Source organism: Ascaphus truei, chromosome 2 (genome assembly GCF_040206685.1).
Source record: "Ascaphus truei isolate aAscTru1 chromosome 2, aAscTru1.hap1, whole genome shotgun sequence".
Taxonomy (NCBI): domain Eukaryota; kingdom Metazoa; phylum Chordata; class Amphibia; order Anura; family Ascaphidae; genus Ascaphus; species Ascaphus truei.
Genome location: NC_134484.1, coordinates 171,698,207 through 171,722,232, shown reverse-complemented (window position 1 = coordinate 171,722,232; position 24,026 = coordinate 171,698,207). Strand labels below are relative to the sequence as shown.

The following is a 24,026-nucleotide window of genomic DNA, read 5'->3' as shown; positions in this document are numbered from 1 at the left end:
TAATGCATGTAAGGAAGGAAAGAGAAAAAAAGCGCACAAAACGCTCATAGAGAAGTAGTTTTAATTAAAAAAATACATAAATACATATGGTTTTACACTCGCATGGTGTCCACAAATAAAAGCCTTCACACTTTTTAAGGGGAAGTGTGGTGCCCACCTGGAGGGCCCTGTAGTGTCCAGATCCTCTGTCTGCCGTAGTGTACTCCGTTGGTGAAGAGAGTACAGGCGCTCCTGTGACATCGCCCGCTATGCGATCAGGCTCTGCAGCAATATTTTGGACAACCGGAGGGACCAGGACTTCTCCTCCTTAGGAATTTGGGCTACCAGCCAGACTGCAGGAAACCTGGCCAATCCTACGTGTTTCGTGATATCTATCACTTCATCAGCCCCTAAGCGTCTGAGGTAAAAATAAGATTTGATATCTCATCAGGCAGAAAGAACATAATCTAGAGAAGCAAGGTCAACGTCTGGGAAGACCATTTTGTCAGCAAACATCTTGGAGAGGCAGGCAAAGCGGTACAGTATTTCCTTTTTTGTGACCCCCAGAGGAAGAGCTGAAGATAAAATAGTTCAGCAGTCTCCAGTTGGAGGAAGGTGACTTCCGTTCAGGGCTGCTTGGATTCTCAAAGACAGGTTGGGTCCTTAAAGTCTTTTCTTATTTTTGCCACCTGGGATTCAAAGGGTTCCCAAGAAAGTACATATTTATAATGTCAAGACATCCTACTACAAAAGAAGAAACCAAATGAAGGAGTATCATTTTAAGAGATCTACTGCCGGAAAAGGTGATAAGATATCAAGTACAAAAGTAAATGGGTATATATTTCAGGATTTTTCTGGTAAGGGGCATCAGGGGGACTCGAGCAGTTCTATACCCAAGAAAACTGAATACCTACCTGTAAGTAAAGTTCAAAATGGTCTTGCTGAACACCATACGAGAAGTAAAGCCGTAAGATTGAATGTACTGTAATCAATAGACATCACGGAGGTAGCATGAAAGCTTTAGATGTTTCTCAGGTTTTTAGTAGATCACCAGCATTTCCAGTACATATCTGTAAGGTCTGCCGCGAAGCCCCACCCCTCTGGCACGTCAGGTGTACAGGCCCACGCACATAGAGCCCTGCGGAGGCGCGACCCCAGCAGGGACACAATACACCCATGGCGTCATCAGGCCGCACCTCGCACCCCTCGCGCACGTCACTGAACCACCAATCAGCTGATCGCCGGAATGCACTCACCTGATGGGGATCCCCTACTACCCTCTCTGTGCTCTGCCATTGGAGGAATTCCCTCACACACCTGTTCCTTGATTGGCTCCTTGCCCTTGTACTGGGTTCTCCCACTCCTTCATTGCTGAGCTTAAACTTTTGTTTGTGTGTGCTTACTGCTGTCGGTTCATTTGTTCCTGTGTAGTTTGTGCCTTGACCTTTGCTTGTGTTTGACCAGTCCTGAACCTGGGCTTCAATTCGGATTCCTGCTCTCTCCAACCCTTTGACTCGGCTATGTACCTCGACCATTCTACTGTCTCTAACCCTGGACCACGGCTTACGGACATCGATCACTCTCAACTCTCCGACACTGAATCACGGCAAGTATCTGAATAATACTGACCTCTCCAACACTGACCTGGCTACACGGCTTGGATTACGCACTCCGTACTGGGCTGGGTGGTTGCAGGTCAGTGCCTATACATCCCCACTTCAGCCCTGCGGTCTTAGTCCTGTTTGTGGTGAGCGCAGCGTGACAATATCTCTTCCATTTTGGTTTAGTGACTTCACCAGGAACATCCACAAAGTTGCTAACACCCCTAATAGCAGAAGTAAGAAAGATGGGCATAGAAATATACATCTCTAGAAAGAGACTATGGAAAGACAGAGGTAGTAATTTCCCGTCTACAACATTATGGCTAGATTGTGTTTATTAGTGGACTTGTTTTTGTTTAAAATTCAACTCCTAAGAATTAGGGAGTGATTGTATACGGTAGAAGTTTGTTTGCCTCGCACTCAGGCCCTAGAGATTGCGGCTTGGACACGAGCTCAAAGACAAAGTTTAACTTCTGCAGCAGACTGTATGAAACTCCTTGGAAAGTCCACGTCAACTCTGAATGTGGGCAAGGCTACATATGAGACTTATACAAAATCATTTCTTGCAACAGTGGAACGGCAATCCAAGGTGTGTGTGTGTGTGTGTACAAAAGACAATTTAAGCTCCTAAAATCTATTGAGGGCATACATTTGGCTACCCATCACTACAGACGGCAATGGCTCAAATTAGGGAGCACAGATGGGAGGAGATCATGTGGTACAAGAAAAGTGGTCAGCAAAAGATTGCCACTTGCCAGTTAATCTACTGGAAATGAGGCAGTTCAGAAAGCACTTAAAAGCCTTCGAAGAGTGCTGAAAAACAAAACTCTACAAATAGTCTAACAGCACCATGGTAAAATCTATTGCTAAGCAAGGAAAAACAGAGTGAAAGGTTGAAACTGGCCACATTAATATGTCATGGGCAGAGAGCCCTGTGGCAAATATTACAGCCAGACATACCAAGGTCACAAAACACAACAGTAGATTACCAGTCATAATGCTATTCACCATTGAGAATGGCCCTTACTCAGCCAGGTTTTTCAACAAATAGAGCATTGGAGTCAACCTAAACTTGATCCGCTGACCGTGCATCACAAAGTTGAACTGCTACTGCTCAAGTTTATTTAATTCCTGTGTGATGCCTTCCACTTCAAACTGGCATAGCTCTTTCCTTCAATTCTTCTTATTGCAATGGTACAAAGGAAAAGGAAAATAAAGATTGAGGAAGAGATAATAGTACCTTACTGACAAGGAGACCATGGTTTGACAATCTAGTAAATATGGCAACACCTTTTTTTTTTTTTTTTTGGCATTTGCCAAATTTTCAAGGGTTACTATATTGAGGCCCTGTGAACTGTCCACACCTCAAGACACTAGCTGTTGTGGCCTGGAAATTGAGTGGCAAGTTTTGGGACCATGGGACTCCGAACCATACAGACCTTTTTGGAAGCAAAAAAAGTCTCTAACTGTATTACTGAACGTTGGCTTTGCTTCAACGACTAAGGTTTCTCCCCACACCCCACCACCCCAGTGGCATTAGTTATTGCAGGAAGGATTCGACAGAGGACTTGGCCTGAGTTAAAGTGCAAGTATCTGCATTGTGGTTACTGCTAGAGAAGATCCTAGTGACAAAGCCTCATCATTCTTGCAAGCAGTCAAATGATTAAGACCACAAGTCTGATGTAAAATTCCGTCATGGGACCTCGCTCTGGTTCTAGAAGCCTTGACGTTGGATCCCTTTGAACCATTATGCCACATCTCTTTGAAGCTGTTGGCATGGAAAATGGCATTCCTCATTGCCCTAATGTCAACAAGAAGAGTGTGGGAGCTGCAAGCTCTATCTTGCAAGGGACCGTTCCTTACCATTCACCAGGATAAGGCAGTAATGCGGCCAGTTTACAATTTCCTGTCTCAGGTCGTATCCCCATTTCATATTAACCAGGATAATGTATAGCCTTTATTTTGCCCAAATGTGGAAACTAAAAGAAGGAGGTACTACACAATGTCTGTTGTGAGGTTTAAAAATGTGTCTCAACCGGGTACAGAGTTTCAGAAAGTCAGATAGGCTGTTTATCCTCCCACTGGGCAAGCAGCATCCAAGGAGACCATATCCTGATGGGTCATCACATGCATAAGGAAAGCTTATAAACAAAGGGGAAATTCCTCCATGAAGTCTAAATTCCCATTCAACAAGGGCCATGTGCATTTAAAGCAGAAGAATCTCCTGCACAAATCTGCAAGGCAGTTGTATGGTAATTTAATACCTTTTTTATTAAATGGTAGACTGGACATTCAGGCCTACGCTGATGCGAGCTTTGGCCGTAAAGTCTGTAGTGTTAAAATAAATATGTTGAAACTGTTGGCATTCATTTTTGTCCCCCCCTCCCCTGCATGGGGAACAGGAAAAGCAAAAATGTATTGCCAATTTACTATTACATTCCCCCCCCCCCCCTCTCCGGCAACCACCATATGGCACAGGGGACATATTGACACGCCGTATGATTAATGATGCATCCGTTGTATCTTTCAGCTATGGGAGCAACCAATTCTGCAGGTAGTAAGAGGGGCCTTTTTTTTATGGTACTACCTGCAGAATTGAATTTCCTGTCCTACTCCAAGCTAAAGAGTTAATCCTATGATACCCACTGCCATATGGTTCCAGGAAAAGAAAATGACGATAAGTTGGCAATACATTTTATCTTATCAGTCTGTCTGACATACAGTACCTACACTTCTCTCAATTGCAAAAACGCATTCTCTAAACTACTGTACAAAGCAGTCATTCTGATATCAATTTTCTTAATAGCGGTCCTTCTGAATTAATGAATACCTAGGCCACAAATCAAGTAATAATGAATGAATATTTGATCCAAATCTAATGTGGTTGTGTATATTTTTTGTTTTTTTAAATATCACATTATTGGCCTGCTGGGAGAGGGGGAGAGGGAATCTCCTTTTTGATAATGGAAATTATTTAATCATAGTATATTTGATACTACTAATGTATAATTGTTCTGAATTCACAAACTTTAAGCTGAAATCTGTGCAGAATTCCACTGACTCCTTCAATCCTCCAGATGGCAGAGTTTAAACATGTTTCACTTGATTAAAAAAACAAAAGTACACTAACATTTCCTTCCCAAAACGTGTGGGATGTTTGTTTTAAAAAATAAATAAATCAAGAGAATACGGATTGAGACACTATATTAGTTTATGGAAGTTGCATTACATCTACTAATATAGAAGAAAAATTAAAGTTTCATGTACATGTAACAGTGTTTCTGGCCCGGCCTGACCCACCCAATCTCACATTGGCCCCTGTGGTCTAACCGGTCCCCATTACAGTGTGTAAGTGTCTGGTGGTGCACCTGTTGGCAACAGTACCCCTGAGCCTCCCGCATGATGGTGTGTGGGGAGGACCCGTCCAGACAGGCAGCTGAGGTAGTGTCTTGATTCTCACCTAATTCCAGTGCAGCGCCTCCACCTCATCAGGGTCCCTTCGGTCACTTGGGGATGGTCCTGACGAGGAACTCCTCGGTGGTGCTCCCCTCTGTACATTCACTCCACACATGTACACGAGAGGGTGTTCGAATAAGAGCATCTTTATTGTTTGAGGTGGGCTAGCTGCCCCACGCAGTAGAATCTCTAGCCACTCATCTTGAGTCAGTGCTTCCCTTTGAAAGGTGTAATTTTCCTTTAATAGGGATTCCCTATCCCAGCCGGGATATCTTTACCCTGTGCCAGGTCCCTGGACACAGTCTCCTTGCAGCTACTATAACATAACCAGAACTTTCCAGCAACTCAGACTAGGACTAGAACTTGAACTCCTCCTCCTCTTAGCTGAACTTGTACTAGAACTAATTTTAGACACAGTGCTGTGCCTTATGTAACCTCTGGGGGCTGACACAACTCTGACATCACCAACCAGGGAGTCAGAGTCTGTGACCACTCCCATCCTTACACAGGGCACCTCACCAGGGTGTGAGGGCAAACCTCCATAATTACTGCTGGCATGCCCACACTTACCAGGCCTTACTGCCAACAGGAGAGATGACTGTAGGCATTTTACATGACCGCTACATTCTCCCCCTGGTGAATCCCATCGTCCTCGCAGGGACCTAAATTTGTACGCCTTCTTCCAGGAAGCACTGTAACACATGACATAATTATCATCATCACATACAAATTTTCATAATCTTAACAAAAAATGTCTACAGTACATGCCGCCAAGCCCGCCCCGACCAGCAGCCACGAACCCGCGTAATGTGTAGTACCGCCTAAAAATAGTGATCTGGGTCAGGTTTTCTAACCTCCCTGTTACCCATATCCAGGACCGTGACATGGTAATGCCTAGGCGATCCCCTCTCAGGCCTATAGGTCACCTTATGTTTGTGTATGTTCCTCCCTATACTCCACACTCGCATCAGGTGATCTATTCTATCCTCGGCCTTCTTACCTACAATGGCGCTCCCCCTATTGACTAAGTACATCTCAATGGTCTCCCTGAGCCACCTGTCCCTATTGTCCTCTATCTCATCCATGAGGGGTTCAGGGACATAGGGATACTCCAACCCGTGGGATGACTTATACCTGGCTATTATAGCCCTCTCCGCTCTACTGACCCTGGTCAGATCAGCATTACCTGCCCTCCCAGGTAACACCCATGATAGGGGTTCATCAGGATCCACAGGATCTGACAGTGTGTCGGGACCCATGGGCGCTATTTCCCTACGCTCTATCTGGAACCACCTCTCCTGTAGTTCCCTATCCCTCTGTTCGGGGGTGAACTCTCCTACTGCCCACCAGTAGTCTACCACGTCCTCCCTCCGGATGAGAAACCTAGTACGGTCCATCCATGCAGAATACCCTTCAAAAAGTGGGGCCCACCAACGGTGCTCTTTGAACCTGTGTGAATCCCCTGAATCACTTTCATCCCCCTGGGAAAATACCCCCGATGTCCGTGCCGATCGCGGTACAGACCACCTGGATGACCCCTGGGCCTTTTTCACTGGGTCGGGAGCCACCGGGGGCAGCCACCGGCCTACCGCGGCCTTTCTCAACTCTCCCCTTCCCCGAGAGATGCCTTCTGTAGCGCAACTGCGCTGTCTTTCCCCAGTCCATTTCCCCTCCTCCCCCAATGGTATGTCCACAGATTCCAGACTAGGCGGGGAACCCGGGGACCGTGTGATTGGGGCAGGGGTTTTAGCTAGGGCGTGGGATTGGGCGTATGGGCAAGCGATTGGACCCCACGGGGTTACGACCCGTTCCCGGCTGTCCGTAGACTGGTCCAATGAGGATAGCTCACCCTCCTCAGTCCTTGGATCATCCATCCAGCTCCCAGGCCTTTGAGGTGATCGGGGACCTTCCCCCGATCGCCGAAGCGTTGCTGCGTCCTCTCCAGTGGTTCCGCCGTCGCCACCCGGAAGTGATGTCCTCCCCGGAACCGGAAACGCCGCCATCTTGGGTTGGACCCCCATGCGGGATCTCTTCTTCGATGACGACATCCGGAAGCTCCTCCGTCGTCCGTACCGGAAGTGATGCCGTCTCCGCACGTGCGTCTTGGGCCTGGCATGGCCTCTCTACTCCCACACCGTCTGCCGGGGCAAGGTAAGTGAAGGGACGTCTCTTACCCATCCGCAGGGGTGCAGGCGTCTCTCGCCCGTCGCCGCCATATTCTGGGGCGGAGGGACTCCGTCTCTCGGCTCGCCGATCTGCGGGGGACGTCCTGTCTTTCTGACAGCTGCTCACGCCACGGGGTGCCGTCCTCCCCGGTACTATCCTGGGCCTCGATGTCACCTCCGCTAGCTCACGGAGATCCTCGTCCGAGTATTCTCCCTTCTCTGTGCGGTCAGGGGGTGACCCGACTGTCTCGGTTGCGGCTGACCCAGGCGACTTGACCGGCTCCAGTCCCCTTTCTCCGGGACTCGCACGCCCTATCCACAGTGCGCCAGGGGACTCGGCGGCTCGCCTAGCCTGGTCCCCCGGGGGGTCAGCCGATTGGATGGGTATAAATGTTGGCATTGGCCATAGGTATAATGTCCCGCATTGTTGGCAACGTGCCGCCGAGTTGACAGTGCCTCCGGGCAGCCCGCATTGAAGGCAGAGCCCGACCACCGTCTCGGTGTTGGCCACCCTGACTACCAGTAGCCCGCCGGGTACCGAGTAGGGCTGGGTGGAGACCATGGTACCCACAGTGGAGGAGCAGGCCATTCTCTTGCTAGGGACCACTCTCTGTACAGGTCTCTCCAGGTCAGTGGTTCCTCGCAACTGACTGATGGAAGTTGCTGGACCAGCCACTCCCTGCTTCGGCTCCTCCCTCCGCTGACATAGCTGGAACCTGCCCCCAGGGGTCACAATAATGGGCGGGTCCCACAGGGGAATATCATGCCCCTTAATTAAGACCGCTCCTTTCTCAGTCCTGGTGGGCGCGGTCTGTGTTTTCGCGCCAGTTTCCTCATCAGAGTTGGATTCTTTTCCCGCGGCTAGTTCCCGCCTTCTCCTGGCAGCCGCCTTGCGTGCAAAATATCCCTCTTTTTTGCAAATCACTTCCGCAACCGGAACTACTTTTTGTAGTGGCGCCGTCTGGATATCAGTCCCTGGGCCCAGTGGGTGCATTCCCACAGGCCATAGTTGAAAGTCACTCCCCCTGGTTGAAATCAGGGGAGGGTCCCATAGACTAAGTGGTTGACTCAGCACAGGGGCCGAGTGAGTCACTGTCCATGTAGGCGCAGCCATAGCTTTCGCGCCATGCCCCCAATCAGGGCGGGGCTCTGCTGTTCGCGCCATTCCCGGCCAGCTTTTTGCAAGTCCTGCACCAGCCACATTCTCTGAGACTGGCCCACGCGGTCTCCCTAGCAAGCGGGAGCCGCCATTTTGGTTATCTTTTCCGGATGAGGTAGCATTCATTTGGTTGCACGTCCACTGACATCCATCCTCACTGTGCTTCACCCCAGTTATTACAATGTCCTCACACTCCTCAAGGGGGGTACCTCGGTGTCCCAGACAGGACAAAAACGGGGCAGCCACCGCCCCACTCCAGAGCAGATCAGTTAACGACAACTCAGCGACAGTTTTCTCTTCAGTGGGGCGCATGCCACGGGTGCCTTCCCCATCAGCCTCTGTTCGCCATCTTGGACTCTCCACACCACGCGGATCCTCCATTTCTTGGGTTGCCACGTTCTCGTACCAATTATCGTACATGGGGCTCCGCTCTGCGGGGCAGCCACCACACCAGTACAATAAAGAGTTGCTCAGATGCACCACCACATGTGTACTTGACCTAGGCTAGACTCAATGTGCACTACCTCAGGCTAGGCTCACTCTCTCAGTGTCTGCTGTAACTCCTTCCTCCCAGTCTGTGCTCCCTATGGTAAGTGTCTGGAATGGGCTAGGTACTCTGGCTCTGCCATGCAGTACTTGGGGCGTCTACCTGTCTTGGTTAGCCTAGCGCAGACCCTCTCCAGGATTCCTGACCTCGTTAACAGGCTATCCCTTCTGGCATCCTACCAACTAGCACTACCTCAAGGTGACTCGGTCAGCTATAGCCCGGCTCCAGACCCCTCACTCCTTTCAGGCCCCTAGGTCGTCCCTGCGAACTGACAATATCCCGTCAGCCCCTGACCACCCCTAGGTCCGTCCCTACGCAGCACAGAGTGGCAGCAGACACTCTCCCTGTTTCCCAGTGTGCCTAGCTAGAGCCTGTCCTGTTGACAGATCTGATCTCAGCAGCTCGCCTCCAAATGTAACGGTGTTTCTGGCTCGGCCTGACCCACCCAATCTCACATTGGCCCCTGTGGTCTAACCGGTCCCCATTACAGTGTGTAAGTGTCTGGTGGTGCACCTGTTGGCAACAGTACCCCTGAGCCGCCTCCCGCATGATGGTGTGTGGGGAGGACCCGTCCAGACAGGCAGCTGAGGTAGTGTCTTGATTCTCACCTAATTCCAGTGCAGCGCCTCCACCTCATCAGGGTCCCTTCGGTCACTTGGGGATGGTCCTGACGAGGAACACCTCGGTGGTGCTCCCCTCTGTACATTCACTCCACACATGTACACGAGAGGGTGTTCGAATAAGAGCATCTTTATTGTTTGAGGTGGGCTAGCTGCCCCACGCAGTAGAATCTCTAGCCACTCATCTTGAGTCAGTGCTTCCCTTTTGAAAGGTGTAATTTTCCTTTTAATAGGGATTCCCTATCCCAGCCGGGATATCTTTACCCTGTGCCAGGTCCCTGGACACAGTCTCCTTGCAGCTACTATAACATAACCAGAACTTTCCAGCAACTCAGACTAGGACTAGAACTTGAACTCCTCCTCCTATTAGCTGAACTTGTACTAGAACTAATTTTAGACACAATTCTGTGCCTTATGTAACCTCTGGGGGCTGACACAACTCTGACATCACCAACCGGGAAGTCAGAGTCTGTGACCACTCCCATCCTTACACAGGGCACCTCACCAGGGTGTGAGGGCAAACCTCCATAATTACTGCTGGCATGCCCACACTTACCAGGCCTTACTGCCAACAGAAGAGATGACTGTAGGCATTTTACATGACCGCTACATACATGTCAAGCTACCTCCAGTTTTTGGCTTGATCTATTTACAGAAGTTATATACTGTACTGCTTAATCTATGTATGGATAACATGGGGATGAGATGTTACTAATCTTTGCAACATCTGGCTACTCATGGTGAGTGTGTCTCATTACATTAGGAAACCAGAAGAAGAACTGGCGGTCGGGGCTGTGTACTGCAGTAATATGGCAGACTTGCTGCAGCAGTCTGATTTTGTGATGCTTGTTGTGAACCTGACTCCGGAGACCCACAAACTGATCGGAAAACAGGAGCTACAATTGATGAAGGCCACAGCCACTCTAATAAACATCAGCAGAGGTATTGTGTTCATTTTGCAGTGTGACTAAAAAAATCTCCAATCAGGCCCTTGTATAAAGCGGGCTCAGAGCAATTTTGTTGGAAAAGTACTGCACATAATGGTACATTACAAGCATGCATCAGACCTTGCACTGTCAAATTTGTTGGTGTTAAAGACCAATGCAGACCGAGTGTCTGTCCAATGTACTGTATGCTGTGCTTTACAAAAGAGACAATACAGCACTGGAAATTGGAATACAATACAGTACTGTATGTGCAAACAAAGTCAGACAATGGGAAAGGACATTCCAGCCCCGGAGAGTTTACAATCTCAGTGGTATGTTGGGAGATTTAGAGACAGCATGTGAGGGAATAAGTGCACTAGATGACAGTGCTTGGCCATAATGGTTGGCAGGAGTGATACGACAGTAGCCATGAGTCTCGGGCTATTGAAACGCTTCAAGATGGCGGAGTTTAAGGTTTGTCGAAAAGGTGGGGAGAGAAGGTACTTGATGTATACTGAGTGTGAGGGAGTTCCACAGGTGAGGGGATAGGTTTAAGGCGAGACGGCAGTAGGTGAAAGAGGTGGAGAGGAGACAGTTATGGGTAGAGCAGAGGAGATGAGCAGGGGCATAACGAGCGTAGATGACATCACTTATTAATACACACCTATGAACTTGAAGAGCCGAATGCAAAAATATGAATGATGTGAGAAACTGCACTTGGTTAAAAAAAAACACCAACTGAAACAGCCTCCTGGGAATCTAAAGTATAAACAAAAGCAGCGCAAAAGGCACCCCAGCGTAATGCTGAACATGGATTAATTTAATGTAAACAAGAGAATATCAGATCCAGCAACTTGGAATGCCCCTAGCTAGGGCTGGGGGAGGTAACAAAGCTGGGGGATAAAACACAATCACCTGGTCAAGATGTAATCGTCATAGAAAAGCAGGGTAAAGTACAACAAAAGTGACGGCGTTCAATGGGTTGAAAAAAAGGTAATTACTATGACTTCTTTGATTTTAATATAAAGCGTAAATATTTATCTTTCTATAAAACAAAATCATTAATACTCTTTATAATCTGTATATACAGAATGAAGCTATGGTGGCCTTTTCGTTCCTTTCGTTCATATATAAAATGATATACCAGCACATGTCGCTAATGATTTTAGGTGACATTTTTTTAATTATTGTTTTATTATTATTTATTTTAAAACAATACTCTTTCAATATTGGTTATAAAAAAAACAGAACAGTTCTTTTATACATATTCTCTCCCATCTCATCACTTTCCTGTTTGTGATAATTTGTTGCCAATGTTCCCAGCAGTTTGAGCTGCAAACTGTAACAATAGAGACTGTTACCTTAGTAATATAAATATACATTGTAGCTGCTGAGTTACTGACTGAAGCAGCCATTATGTTGGTAACACCATAAGGATTTATAACAGGAGCACTAAACGATTGGCAGCTTAGGTAAGAATCTACAAGTATATATTGTCGAATGCTTTACATATTAAAAAATAAGGACTGTAGGCTGCTTTTAAAGGCGTTTATTAAAAAAATTATTAGGGCAATTATATTCTAACGTCCCTATTTATTTCCATGTTCTTATTTTTAATAAAAGTGGACACAAGCTAAGATTGTTTATTATCATTGTCACAGGCCCGGTAGTTGATCAGGATGCCTTGGTGGAAGCGCTTACAAATAGGAGGATCAAAGCTGCGGCTTTAGATGTCACGTATCCTGAACCACTTCCAAGGTACGTTCTCTTTGACTTTAGGAAATTGAATCCTATAAAGGCTTAGTGTGCCTACCGCGTGGTTTACTTACACCCCACCTAACAAAGTGAGACGGCACAGTTTTGTGGAAGTAAAATTGGTCACAGCTTTATTGTTTTAACAATACTTGCAAATAACTGTCAACCATAAGCTTAGTCCTTTGTCAACCCTCCTCCACCCACCCTAATCTACCGCCACCGGGAGACTATTCTCAACCGCCACGTCATCCTCTCACCCTAGGTCCCCCTTATGGCCACCTGGGCCTACCTGCATAGGATAGAGCCCAGCTTCCTAAGATTGGTGCCAGGTGTACAGCGCCCGACCGCCTGCGTCGGTGCCTCCAGCCTGCACAATCTTTTCAGGGGGACCGTTACCTGGGGCCCATCCGCATCGGGTGGAGCCCCATTTTGCGTCTTCACGGAGTCCCTACGATGACTGGCCTGACAGTTCCGCCACCCGGAGGACCCATTAAGACCACTTACTGGGGACTCACCCCACACAAGAAGCTGTGACCCTAACCCTTCCGATCGCTTGCAAAGGACTGCGCCTGTTAATAAAATTGTCCCTGCCCTCGTCCGACGGGTGCACTCCATCTCCCTTGTGTCAAGCCAAAGCTGGTGGCATTTATGCCTCCTCTTTCCCGGCAACGTTTAAAATTCCTGTTGGACTGAAATTTGGTTAGAGGTGTTGAATCTTTGTGTCAGGAAAACTCTCACCCCCTTGCGATCGCTGCCCGGCCTAACGCTTTGCCGCCCTTACAGGGCACGCGTCTGTGATTATATCAAGCTTCGCTTTAATACACCTACCCACTTTTCATCTATTTTTTATTATCCTTCTGCACCACCCCCCGTGGGGCAAAAATTAGCAGGACAAGTGGTGGTGGTGGGGGGGGGGGGGGGGGGTAGGAGAGCGGGGTGCAAATGGGGCCTCCCACCACTGGTGTGTGAATCCCCCCTCCCCTTTTTAAACCCCTCCTCCCGACATCTTGCTCTCTCCCGGTCAGGGTATCCCCTACCCAATGGCTCAACCCCTAAAGCTGACCGGTGTTGGGGCCCTCGTCAGGGGCATACCCACCTCCCTGGTAGGGGTTCTACGGAGCTTTGAAACACTTCTTGGCGGGGTGGTTACCTCCACACTGGCTGCACACATGCCTAAACTTGCAACCCGTCCCCAGCGTGCAGTGCCCATCGTTAAATGCCCAACATTCCCCTTTCAATATGACAAAACTACACAATAAAATACTTATATATTCTCTTGAAAAGGGGTCATTTAGTAAAACCCTTTGGCCAAAGCATTGTAAGCCTGCGAGCCACGTAAGCCTGCCAAGTCAGCAGGTCTTTTTCATTCTACTGGATATAGATCCAATGTTGGTCTTTCTCCCTCTTAATAGAGGTAAATTAAGATAGATAGTTTTAATCCTAATAGAGGTATATTAGTATTTTTTTATCTGGTAGTGTTAAGACCTGTGAACAGGTGTCTGCCTTGTTGTGACTCGCAGGCTTACAATGCTTTGGCCAAAGGGTTGAACTAAATGACCCCTTTTCAAGAGAATGTACAAGTATTTTACTGTATATTTTTGTCATATTGGATGTAGCATTGGGCTTCTCTGTCGCTTGTTGTATACATTTGCCACGCTCAATAGCTCTCCGTTTTGACACTTTTATATACATATATATTTTGTTGGGGCTCAGCGGTTCCTAAAATGAGCTTGCTGGGGTTCTGTGTGTTTAACGCTAAACTCTGGTTTAACCCTCCTTGCCCGACACTAATGACACTAGTTCATTTTCTGTTACCTTGTCTGGGTGCTGGATCCATGCAGGCGGGGCTTGTATGCAGGTGAAATGATGGGCAACAGGAACTTTTGTGGTACAAATAATGAGCCTTTATGAACATCCATCGACACTGCTCTTCTGTCGCATTCAGTACAGCTTATTTTACAGTTGGCTTCATACGGTTATATTACTTGTATAATTACCTTCTGCTTCTCTTGGTGCCCTTGGCTCAACACCCTAGGGAGGTACTGACACTGTTCTTGACTTTAGTTGGTTGACCTGTCCCCGTTCTGCATAACATCCGTTATGCTGTTTCACTAAGGAGCCCCTTGCGGGCTCTGGCTGACTCATCACCAACAAGGGATCCATGTCGCGGTTCTGTATTCTAGTGGCCGCTTACAGGCGCGCAAATGCCAAGACCAATATGAACCTTCCGTTTGGACCGGTTCTGTTACACCCTGGAATCTCTCTTGGAAACTTCTGTAGGGTATATGTCTCGTCTGTTGTGAAATACTGTGTTCACCTTGGTCGTATCTGCGGGTACTACCTGGACAAACATTTGCCCTGACTACGACATAAGGTGTGTGTGTGTTCAAAAATTAATAGACAATACCGTTCTGTGGCTAACGAAATGCTTTTATTCTTGCGAGCTTTCGAGATAAATTGATCTCTTCTTCCGGTGATGGTACATTGAATAAAGCAGGCAAGGTTAAACTTACAAACAGTGCATATACTGTAGGAATGTTATCTGTGATTGAACCGTAATACCCCTCCCCCCACCCTGTGTAGTATGCGATTTATGACTTGAAGTGGTAAATAGTCCCTGAATGTTCAAAAATGAATAGACTATACCGTTCTGTGGCTAACGAAATTCTTTTATTTGTGCGAGCTTTCGAGATACACTTCTTCCGGCAGTGTTACAATGAATAAAGCAAGCAAAGGGTTTACTTAAAGAGTGTCTCTTAGAATGTTATCTGTGCTTTTCCGTCCCCCGTGTGTAGATGCAATTTATGGCTAGAGGTGTTAAATGGTCCCTGAATGTTAGTGGTGTATGTATGTATGTATGTATGTATGTATGTATGTAAATATAAATGAATGCAGAGCACACAGTGTATGCAGCGCTTTACAAAAGGTGTGTGTGTGTGTGTGTGTGTGTGTGTGTGTGTACACTGGCGACACACTTTATTCGAGCTCGGCTAGTCCCACGAATTCGGGTATACCCGGGTGTATTGAGGTTTGTGACTGTTTTCTGCCCGAGTGCATTGAGGTATTTTCCAGGCAGGGATTGAAGCATTTTATTCCCGCTGGCTGCAATACTGCACAGTATATATATATATATATATACTGCATTACAATTCATGAATTTATGCCATCTGGTAGACACGCGAAGCATTGCAGCCTATTAAATCCTAATCATTATCATTTAACAGATCAGCCGCCCGTCAGTCAGGCATGAACCCAGGCTGGGAAGGCAAACGCAACGGGGCTTGTCAGAGGTGAGGAGCGGCACATTCCAGGTATCTGCCAGGTACATACTGGGTATTTGCTCGAATAAAGTGTGTCGGTGCAGTATATGTATATGTATATGTATATGTATATGTATATATATGTATATATGTATATGTATGTATATATGTATATATGTATGTGTATATATATATGTGTGTGTGTGTGTGTGTGTATATATGTATATATATGTGTGTATATATATATATATATATGTGTATATGTATATATATATGTGTATATGTATATATATATGTATATGCAGTGCTCGACAAACCCGGTCGCCAACTCGCCAGCTGCGATCGGATATTGGCTCGTGGCCAGTAACCTTTCCCCTGCTGTGTAAAAAAAAAAATCCCCTGATCGAAAAAAAAAAAAAAATCGGAGCTGATTGGCTGTGACGCGGGATGGATTTGACAGGACTTTAAACCGCCCTTTCTGCACGGGTAAGTAATATGGGGGGGGCGGGGGGAGTGCGTGTCTCCTCGTGCGTGTCTCCTAGTGCGTGTTTCCTCCTCCATAGTATCCTCTTGTATAATTGTGTCAGCTCCTGCACTGATCCGGTCATGGAGGAGTTTGGACACATGCTTGAGGTGGGGTAAATACACTTTAAATATTTATATATACATTGATACATCTTCCCCCCTCTCTCCAGTGCTCCCGCTGCCCGCGCGGGACGTAACATACTGTAGTAGCCGGGGTGTTTCTCTCTCCCCCCCCCCTCCCTCCGGTGCTACCGCTGCCCGCGCGGGTCTGAGGATGTTGCAGTAGTCGGTGTCTCTCCCCCCCCCTCCCTCCCTCCGGTGCTACCGCTGCCCGCGCGGGTCTGAGGATGTTGCAGTAGTCGGTGTCTCTCCCCTCCCCCTCCCTCCCTCCGGTGCTACCGCTGCCTGCGCGGGTCTGAGGATGTTGCAGTAGTCGGTGTCTCTCCCCCCCCCCTCCCTCCCTCCGGTGCTACCGCTGCCTGCGCGGGTCTGAGGATGTTGCAGTAGTCGGTGTCTCCCCCCCTCCCTCCCTCCCTCCGGTGCAACCGCTGCCCGCGCGGGTCTGAGGATGTTGCAGTAGTCGGTGTCTCTCCCCCCCCTCCCTCCGGTGCTACCGCAGCCCGCGCGGGTCTGAGGATGTTGCAGTAGTCGGTGTCTCTCCCCCCCCCCTCCCTCCCTCCGGTGCTACCGCTGCCCGCGCGGGTCTGAGGATGTTGCAGTAGTCAGGGTGCTTCTCTCTCCCCCCCCCTCCCTCCGGTGCTACCGCTGCCCGCGCGGGTCTGAGGATGTTGCAGTAGTCGGTGTTTCTCTCCCCTCGGTGCTCCCGCCCCGGGCGGCAGGAAGTAACAGGGTGTTTCTCCTCTCTCCCCTCCGCGCACGTCCCTTCCCGTGTGTGTGTGTGTGGGTATGAGAGTGAGATTGAGAGTGTGTGTGTGTGTGTGTGTATATATGGGAGAGAGAGATTGAGAGTGTGTGTGTGTGTGTGTGTGTGTATAGGAGAGAGAGAATGTGTGTGTGCAGGACACCAGAGGTAACCACCAGTCACCCACCCACCCAGTCAAGTCACCCACCCAGTCACCCACCCAGTCACCCAGTCAGTCACCCAGTCAGTCAGTCACCCCCCCACCCACCCAGTCAGTCAGTCACCCCCCCACCCACCCAGTCAGTCAGTCAGTCACCCCCCCACCCACCCAGTCAGTCAGTCACCCCCCCACCCACCCAGTCAGTCAGTCACCCCCCCACCCACCCAGTCAGTCAGTCACCCCCCACCCACCCAGTCAGTCAGTCACCCCCCCCACCCACCCAGTCAGTCACCCCCCCCACCCACCCAGTCAGTCAGTCACCCCAGTCAGTCACCCCCCCACCCACCCACTCACCCAGTCAGTTATCCCACCCACCCACCCACCCAGTCAGTTATCCCACCCACCCACTCACCCAGTCAGTTATCCCACCCACCCACCCACCCACTCACCCAGTCAGTTATCCCACCCACTCACCCAGTCAGTTATCCCACCCACCCACTCACCCAGTCAGTTATCCCACCCACCCACTCACCCAGTCAGTTATCCCACCCACTCACCCAGTCAGTTATCCCACCCACCCACCCACTCACCCACCCACTCACCCACCCACCCACTCACCCAGTCAGTTATCCCACCCACCCACCCACTCACCCAGTCAGTTATCCCACCCACCCACCCACCCACTCACCCAGTCAGTTATCCCACCCCCCCACCCACTCACCCAGTCAGTTATCCCACCCCCCCACCCACTCACCCAGTCAGTTATCCCACCCCCCCACCCAGTCAGTTATCCCACCCCCCCACCCAGTCACCCAGTCAGTTATCCCACCCCCCCACCCAGTCACCCAGTCACCCAGTCAGTTATCCCACCCCCCCACCCAGTCACCCATCCCACCCCCCCACCCAGTCACCCAGTCAGTTATCCCACCCCCCCACCCAGTCACCCAGTCAGTTATCCCACCCCCCCACCCAGTCACCCAGTCAGTTATCCCACCCCCCCCACCCAGTCACCCAGTCAGTTATCCCACCCCCCACCCAGTCACCCAGTCAGTTAAAGTAACCACCCCCCCACCCAGTCACCCAGTCAGTTATCCCACCCCCACCCAGTCAGTTATCCCACCTCCCACCCAGTCAGTTATCCCACCTCCCACCCAGTCAGTTATCCCACCTCCCACCCAGTCAGTTATCCCACCTCCCACCCAGTCAGTTATCCCACCTCCCACCCAGTCAGTTATCCCACCTCCCACCCAGTCAGTTACACCCCCCCCGTCAATCAGTTACCCCCCGTCTCTCTCCTCTCTGTCTCTTCCCCCTCTCTGTCTCTCCCCCCCTCTCTGTCTCTCCCCCCCTCTCTGTCTCTCCCCCCCCTCTCTGTCTCTCCCCCCCTCTCTGTCTCTCCCCCCCTCTCTGTCTCTCCCCCCCTCTCTGTCTCTCCCCCCCTCTCTGTCTCTCCCCCCCTCTCTGTCTCCCCCCCCTCTCTGTCTCCCCCCCCTCTCTGTCTCCCCCCCTCTCTGTCTCTCCCCCTCTCTCTGTCTCTCCCCCTCTCTCTGTCTCTCCCTGTCTCTCTCCCTCTCTCTGTCTCTCCCCCCTCTCTGTCTCTCTCCCCTCTCTGTCTCTCTCCCCTCTCTGTCGCTCTCCCCTCTCTGTCGCTCTCCCCTCTCTGTCGCTCTCCCCTCTCTGTCGCTCTCCCCTCTCTGTCTCTGTCGCTCTCCCCTCTCTGTCTCTGTCGCTCTCCCCTCTCTGTCTCTGTCGCTCTCCCCTCTCTGTCTCTGTCGCTCTCCCCTCTCTGTCTCTGTCGCTCTCCCCTCTCTGTCTCTGTCGCTCTCCCCTCTCTGTCTCTGTCGCTCTCCCCTCTCTGTCTCTGTCGCTCTCCCCTCTCTGTCTCTGTCGCTCTCCCCTCTCTGTCTCTGTCGCTCTCCCCTCTCTGTCTCTGTCGCTCTCCCCTCTCTGTCGCTCTCCCCTCTCTGTCTCTGTCGCTCACCCCTCTCTGTCTCTGTCGCTCTCCCCTCTCTGTCTCCGTCGCTCTCCCCTCTCTGTCGCTCTCCCCTCTCTGTCTCTCTCTGTCTCTCCCCTGTCTGTCTCTCTCTCACTCTCTGTCTCTCACCCACACTCTCTCTGTCTCTGTGAGGGTTTGGGAGTCACGCCGCCCTCGGCGTGCTCCTCACTCACCTACAGCTCCGACGGAGATCCCCGCAGCACACTCTCATTCCCTCACCGGAGCGCCGGTCACTGCTTCACGTGGGCGCGCGCGCGCACGCCAGGACTGCACTTCTAATCTCGGGCTGGCGGCTTCACCCGGTCACGCGCACGCAAACCCTGCTATACGGAGGCATGGCCACACGGCGTCGCCTCAACCCCTTAAAGGTACAGCGCATCAAAACATTGCTGCTATCAAATGCACTCAGACTACTGGGCTTTATGGCTCCTCCCATGGGACTCATTCTGGACCTATCCCTGCGGTATCCTGGCCCTTCTACACACCTCCACCTTGCTGCACTGCTATTGGACCCTCTCTCCTATATATACCTGGCAGAATCACTGACTCGTTGGCTGAGCATAGAACCAGTTGTTCTCACCATTCTCTGCCTCCCTAGTTCTCTTTGCAGACTTCCTCGTGAACCGAACCGGCTTCCGCTACGTCTTCCTGTACCTCTGGCAACCTGAACTCGGCATACGGCTACACGACTCTCCGCACCTCTGGCTTCCCGATCCTGGCTTACGGTAAACTACAACGTCCCTCTCTCCAACCCCGGACTTGGCAAACGGCCTTCCTACCAACCGTACCTCTCCTACCCCGATCCGGAACCCCAGACCAATCTACTCTCAAGACGTGCCCACGTGGCTGTGGGTGGTGTTCTAACCTTTCCCACCTCAGCACCGCGGTCCCGTCTCGTTTGTGGTGAGCACATCCTTACATTATGCTCAGCCCACCAAAAATGGACCCCGCTGAGGTGGAGCGGACTTTAAATGCCCATACTGCTCTTTTTACAAGATTAGAGTCTTATCTGGACCAATCTGATAAACGAATGGATGTTTTACAGCAAAGCGTCCACGCCCTTACTCTTCAAGTTCGAGTCCTCACGCGCCAATCTCCACCCGTGGCACCGGCGAATCCTTTCCCGATACCTCCGTTCAATCCAGAACCACGTATTCCTCCTCCCAAACACTACGCGGGGGATCCCCAAGGATGCCGGGGTTTCATTAACCAATGTCTCGTTCAATTTCGTCTCTCCCCCTCTCGCTTTGTGTCTTCTGTCTCCAGGGTTGGCTACATCTACTCCCTTCTCACCGACCAGGCACTGGCATGGGCCTCTCCCATCTGGGAACAACAGGGGTCTCTCACACAGGACATCGATCTTTTCGTTGAGGAATTCCGAAGAGTTTTCGATACTCCAGCACGGAAGTTAACGGCAGCTTCTGCTCTACACCACATAACTCAAGGAGATCGTTCGGTTGCCCTGTATGCTGTGGAGTTCCGCACTCTTGCTGCTGAGACGGGTTGGAACAACGAGGCTCTATCTTCTGCGTTCTGGCAAGGTCTGGCTGAAACTCTAAAGGATGAGCTCGCCGCACGAGATCGCCCTACTAACCTGGAGGAGTTAATCGCTCTGGCTATCCGTGTGGATCAGCGCCTACTGGAGCGGAGATACGAACGTTCTCATTACCGTCAACGGGTTCCAAGAGGTCTTGCTCCCACCTTCGTGGCTCCGTCACCTTCTTCCGGGGACATTCCTGAACCAATGCAGTTGGGGGGCAACAGGCTGTCTTCTGCTGAGAAGCAACGTCGGCGCACGGCCGGACTTTGTATGTATTGTGGCAATTCCACTCACGTTTTACCCTAGTGTCCCCACAGACCGGGAAAACGCCAGCTCTCAATGAGATCCCGGAGAGTTTCGTTGGGAATACTGACCCTCTCTCCCATCGTCCAAAACATCCTTCCTACCAGGATAGTCTTGCCTATAATACTGTCTGGAGAGGGGTTTCACACCCGGGCACGGGCGTTCATTGATTCCGGTTCTGCAGGTAATTTCATTGATGAGACTTTTGCTAGACAGAACAATATTCCATTTATCAACAGGAGGACGCCTGTAGGTCTGGAGGCCATTGACGGTCGACCTCTAAATCCGGCATTTATCACACTACAGACGGTACCTCTTCTACTGCAGTTCGTCGACGTCCATACGGAGATCATTACTCTCGATGTAATCCACACTCCCTCTGCTGAGTTGATTTTGGGTCTTCCTTGGCTCCAACTTCATAATCCTCGCATCGACTGGACGGATCGGGAACCTGTGCAGTGGTCTCCTTCTTGTGCCAAGACATGTACCAGGGTTTTCCAGAAGATCGGTGGAGTATCTACCATATCTGAGAAGATTAACTCCTTACCTTCTGTGTACTGGGAATTCCGTGACGTATTCGATAAAGCACGTTCCGAGGTACTACCGCCGCACCGGTCTTTTGATTGTCCCATTGACCTACTTCCTGGAGCACCTCTTCCCAGGGGAAGATCCTACCCTCTCTCTCTTCCAGAGACAAAAGCCATGAACATTTATATTGCCGAGAACTTAGAAAGGGGTTTCATCAGAAAATCTTCTTCCCCGGTCGGAGCAGGATTCTTCTTCGTCAAGAAGAAGGACGGTTCTCTCCGTCCATGCATCGACTACCGGGGTTTGAATAATATCACACGCAAAAATCGATACCCTCTGCCTTTGATTCCGGAACTCTTCGACCGTCTCCAGGGAGCAACTATCTTTTCTAAACTGGACCTGAGAGGTGCTTACAATTTAGTAAGGATACGAGAGGGGGACGAGTGGAAGACTGCTTTTAACACCCATGACGGCCACTACGAGTACCTGGTTATGCCATTCGGTTTGTGCAACGCACCAGCAGTTTTCCAGGATTTTGTCAACGAGATCTTTCGGGACATCCTTAATACATTTCTTATTGTTTACTTAGATGACATCCTCATCTTTTCTAAATCCGTTGAAGAACACATCAACCATGTTCAACAAGTGATGTTACGCCTTCGGGAGAACCATCTCTTTGCGAAATTGGAGAAATGTCAGTTCCACCTCAAATCGGTGGCGTTTTTGGGATACGTTATCTCTGACTCCGGTTTCAACATGGATCCAGAGAAACTTAAGGCTATTTTGGACTGGCCTCGTCCTACCACTCTCAAAGCCGTGCAACGCTTTCTGGGTTTTGCAAACTATTACCGACGTTTCATCCGCAATTTTTCCTCTACAGTATCTCCCATAACGGCTCTCACTAAGAAAGGTGTAGATCCTTCATCATGGTCTGAAACCGCCATACGGGCATTTGATCTGCTAAAAAAGGCTTTTGTGTCAGCTCCCATCCTCAACCACCCGGATCCTAAACTTCCATTTACCTTGGAGGTAGATGCATCGGACATCGGGGCTGGAGCCGTCTTGTCACAGAGGACATCTCCGTTAGCTAAACTGCATCCATGTGCCTTCTTTTCGAAGAAATTTTCGGCCGCAGAACGGATGTACGATGTCGGGAACCGGGAGCTTTTGGCGATCAAATTGGCACTAGAAGAGTGGAGACACTTCTTAGAAGGTACTGAGACACCCATAACCATTCTTACAGACCATAAGAACCTTCTTTACTTAGAAGGGGCACGTCGTTTGAACTCTCGACAAGCCCGCTGGGCATTATTTTTTTCTCGATTTAATTTTCTCATCTCCTTCATCCCTGGCTCCAAGAATCTAAAGGCGGATGCTCTGTCTCGACAATTCCTTGCTGAAGACAAGTCTGAAGAGCAGCTAGAGACAATTATTCCCTCTAGATGTATCCTGTCCGCCAACTCGTTTGATATTATGGGCAAGATTCAATCCGAGCAATCACAGATTCCTATGGGGCTCAAGGTTCCGGAGGGAAGACTCTACACGGCGCCTCAACACCGCAAAAGGGTTCTCGAGTGGTGCCATTCCTCTAAGTCTGCAGGACATCCAGGGATACGGAAAACCAACGACCTTGTTCAACGTACCTTCTGGTGGCGTGAGAGGGCTAAGGATGTGGAGGAGTTCGTCAAAGCATGTGGCACTTGTGCTCGCAATAAAGTACCCCGGGTTAGACCTGCAGGCCTTCTTCTTCCCTTACCTATTCCAGACCGTCCTTGGAACCATATCTCTATGGATTTCATTGTGGAGCTCCCAGACTCCAAAGGAAAGAATACCATCCTTGTGGTAATTGATCGTTTTTCCAAACAAACTCACCTTGTTCCCTTAAGGGGTCTTCCAAATTCCTCCAGGCTGGCGGACATTTTTATCCAGGAGATTTTTCGTCTTCACGGAGTACCTGCAACCATCGTCTCTGATCGTGGGTCCCAGTTTGTGTCAAGATTTTGGAGAGCCTTTTCTCGGAGGATGGGTATTTCACTTCATTTTTCCTCGGGTTACCACCCACAGACCAATGGGCAGATGGAGAGGGCCAACCAAAACCTGGAACAATACCTTCGGTGTTTCATAGCCGAGACTCAGGATGATTGGGTAGATCTACTTCCTTGGGCTGAGTTTGCTCTTAACTCCCTTCGCAATGACTCCACTCAAGAATCACCCTTCTTCATAAATTGTGGCTTTCACCCTTCCCGCCTACCCTTCTCTCCTATAACCTCAGGAGTACCAGCAGTTGATAAACGCATCTCCCGCTTAAAGGACTTATGGACAAAGACTCAGGAGAACTTAAGGGTGGCTACTGGGAGACAGAAACTTCAGGCAGATCGTCTTCGACGCCCGGTTCCAGAATTCGTCCCAGGAGACAGTGTTTGGCTTTCCTCCAGGAACATTCGTTTAAAGGTTCCTACCATGAAGTTAGCACCTAAGTTTCTCGGTCCTTTTCCTGTGGTCAAGAGGATTAATCCTGTGGCTTACCGTTTGCGTCTTCCACCCTCGTTGAAGATTCCTTCAGTCTTTCATGTTTCCTTACTTAAACCTGCATCCCGGTTTCTCGCTTTTCTAAGTCCACGGTATCTCCAATTCCTCTTCTGGT

The 24,026-nt window shown here is 49.8% G+C and overlaps 1 protein-coding gene across 1 annotated transcript in view; it reads left to right on the top strand.

The window, feature by feature from the left end:
• Nucleotides 1–24,026, top strand: part of LOC142486967 (putative 2-ketogluconate reductase) — a 71,273-nt gene that overhangs the window by 2,493 nt on the left and 44,754 nt on the right. The window contains exons 3-4 of the mRNA XM_075585549.1: nucleotides 10,291–10,469; nucleotides 12,115–12,211. Coding sequence (XP_075441664.1) covers nucleotides 10,291–10,469; nucleotides 12,115–12,211 — 276 coding nt within the window. The remainder of the gene's footprint in view (nucleotides 1–10,290; nucleotides 10,470–12,114; nucleotides 12,212–24,026) is intronic.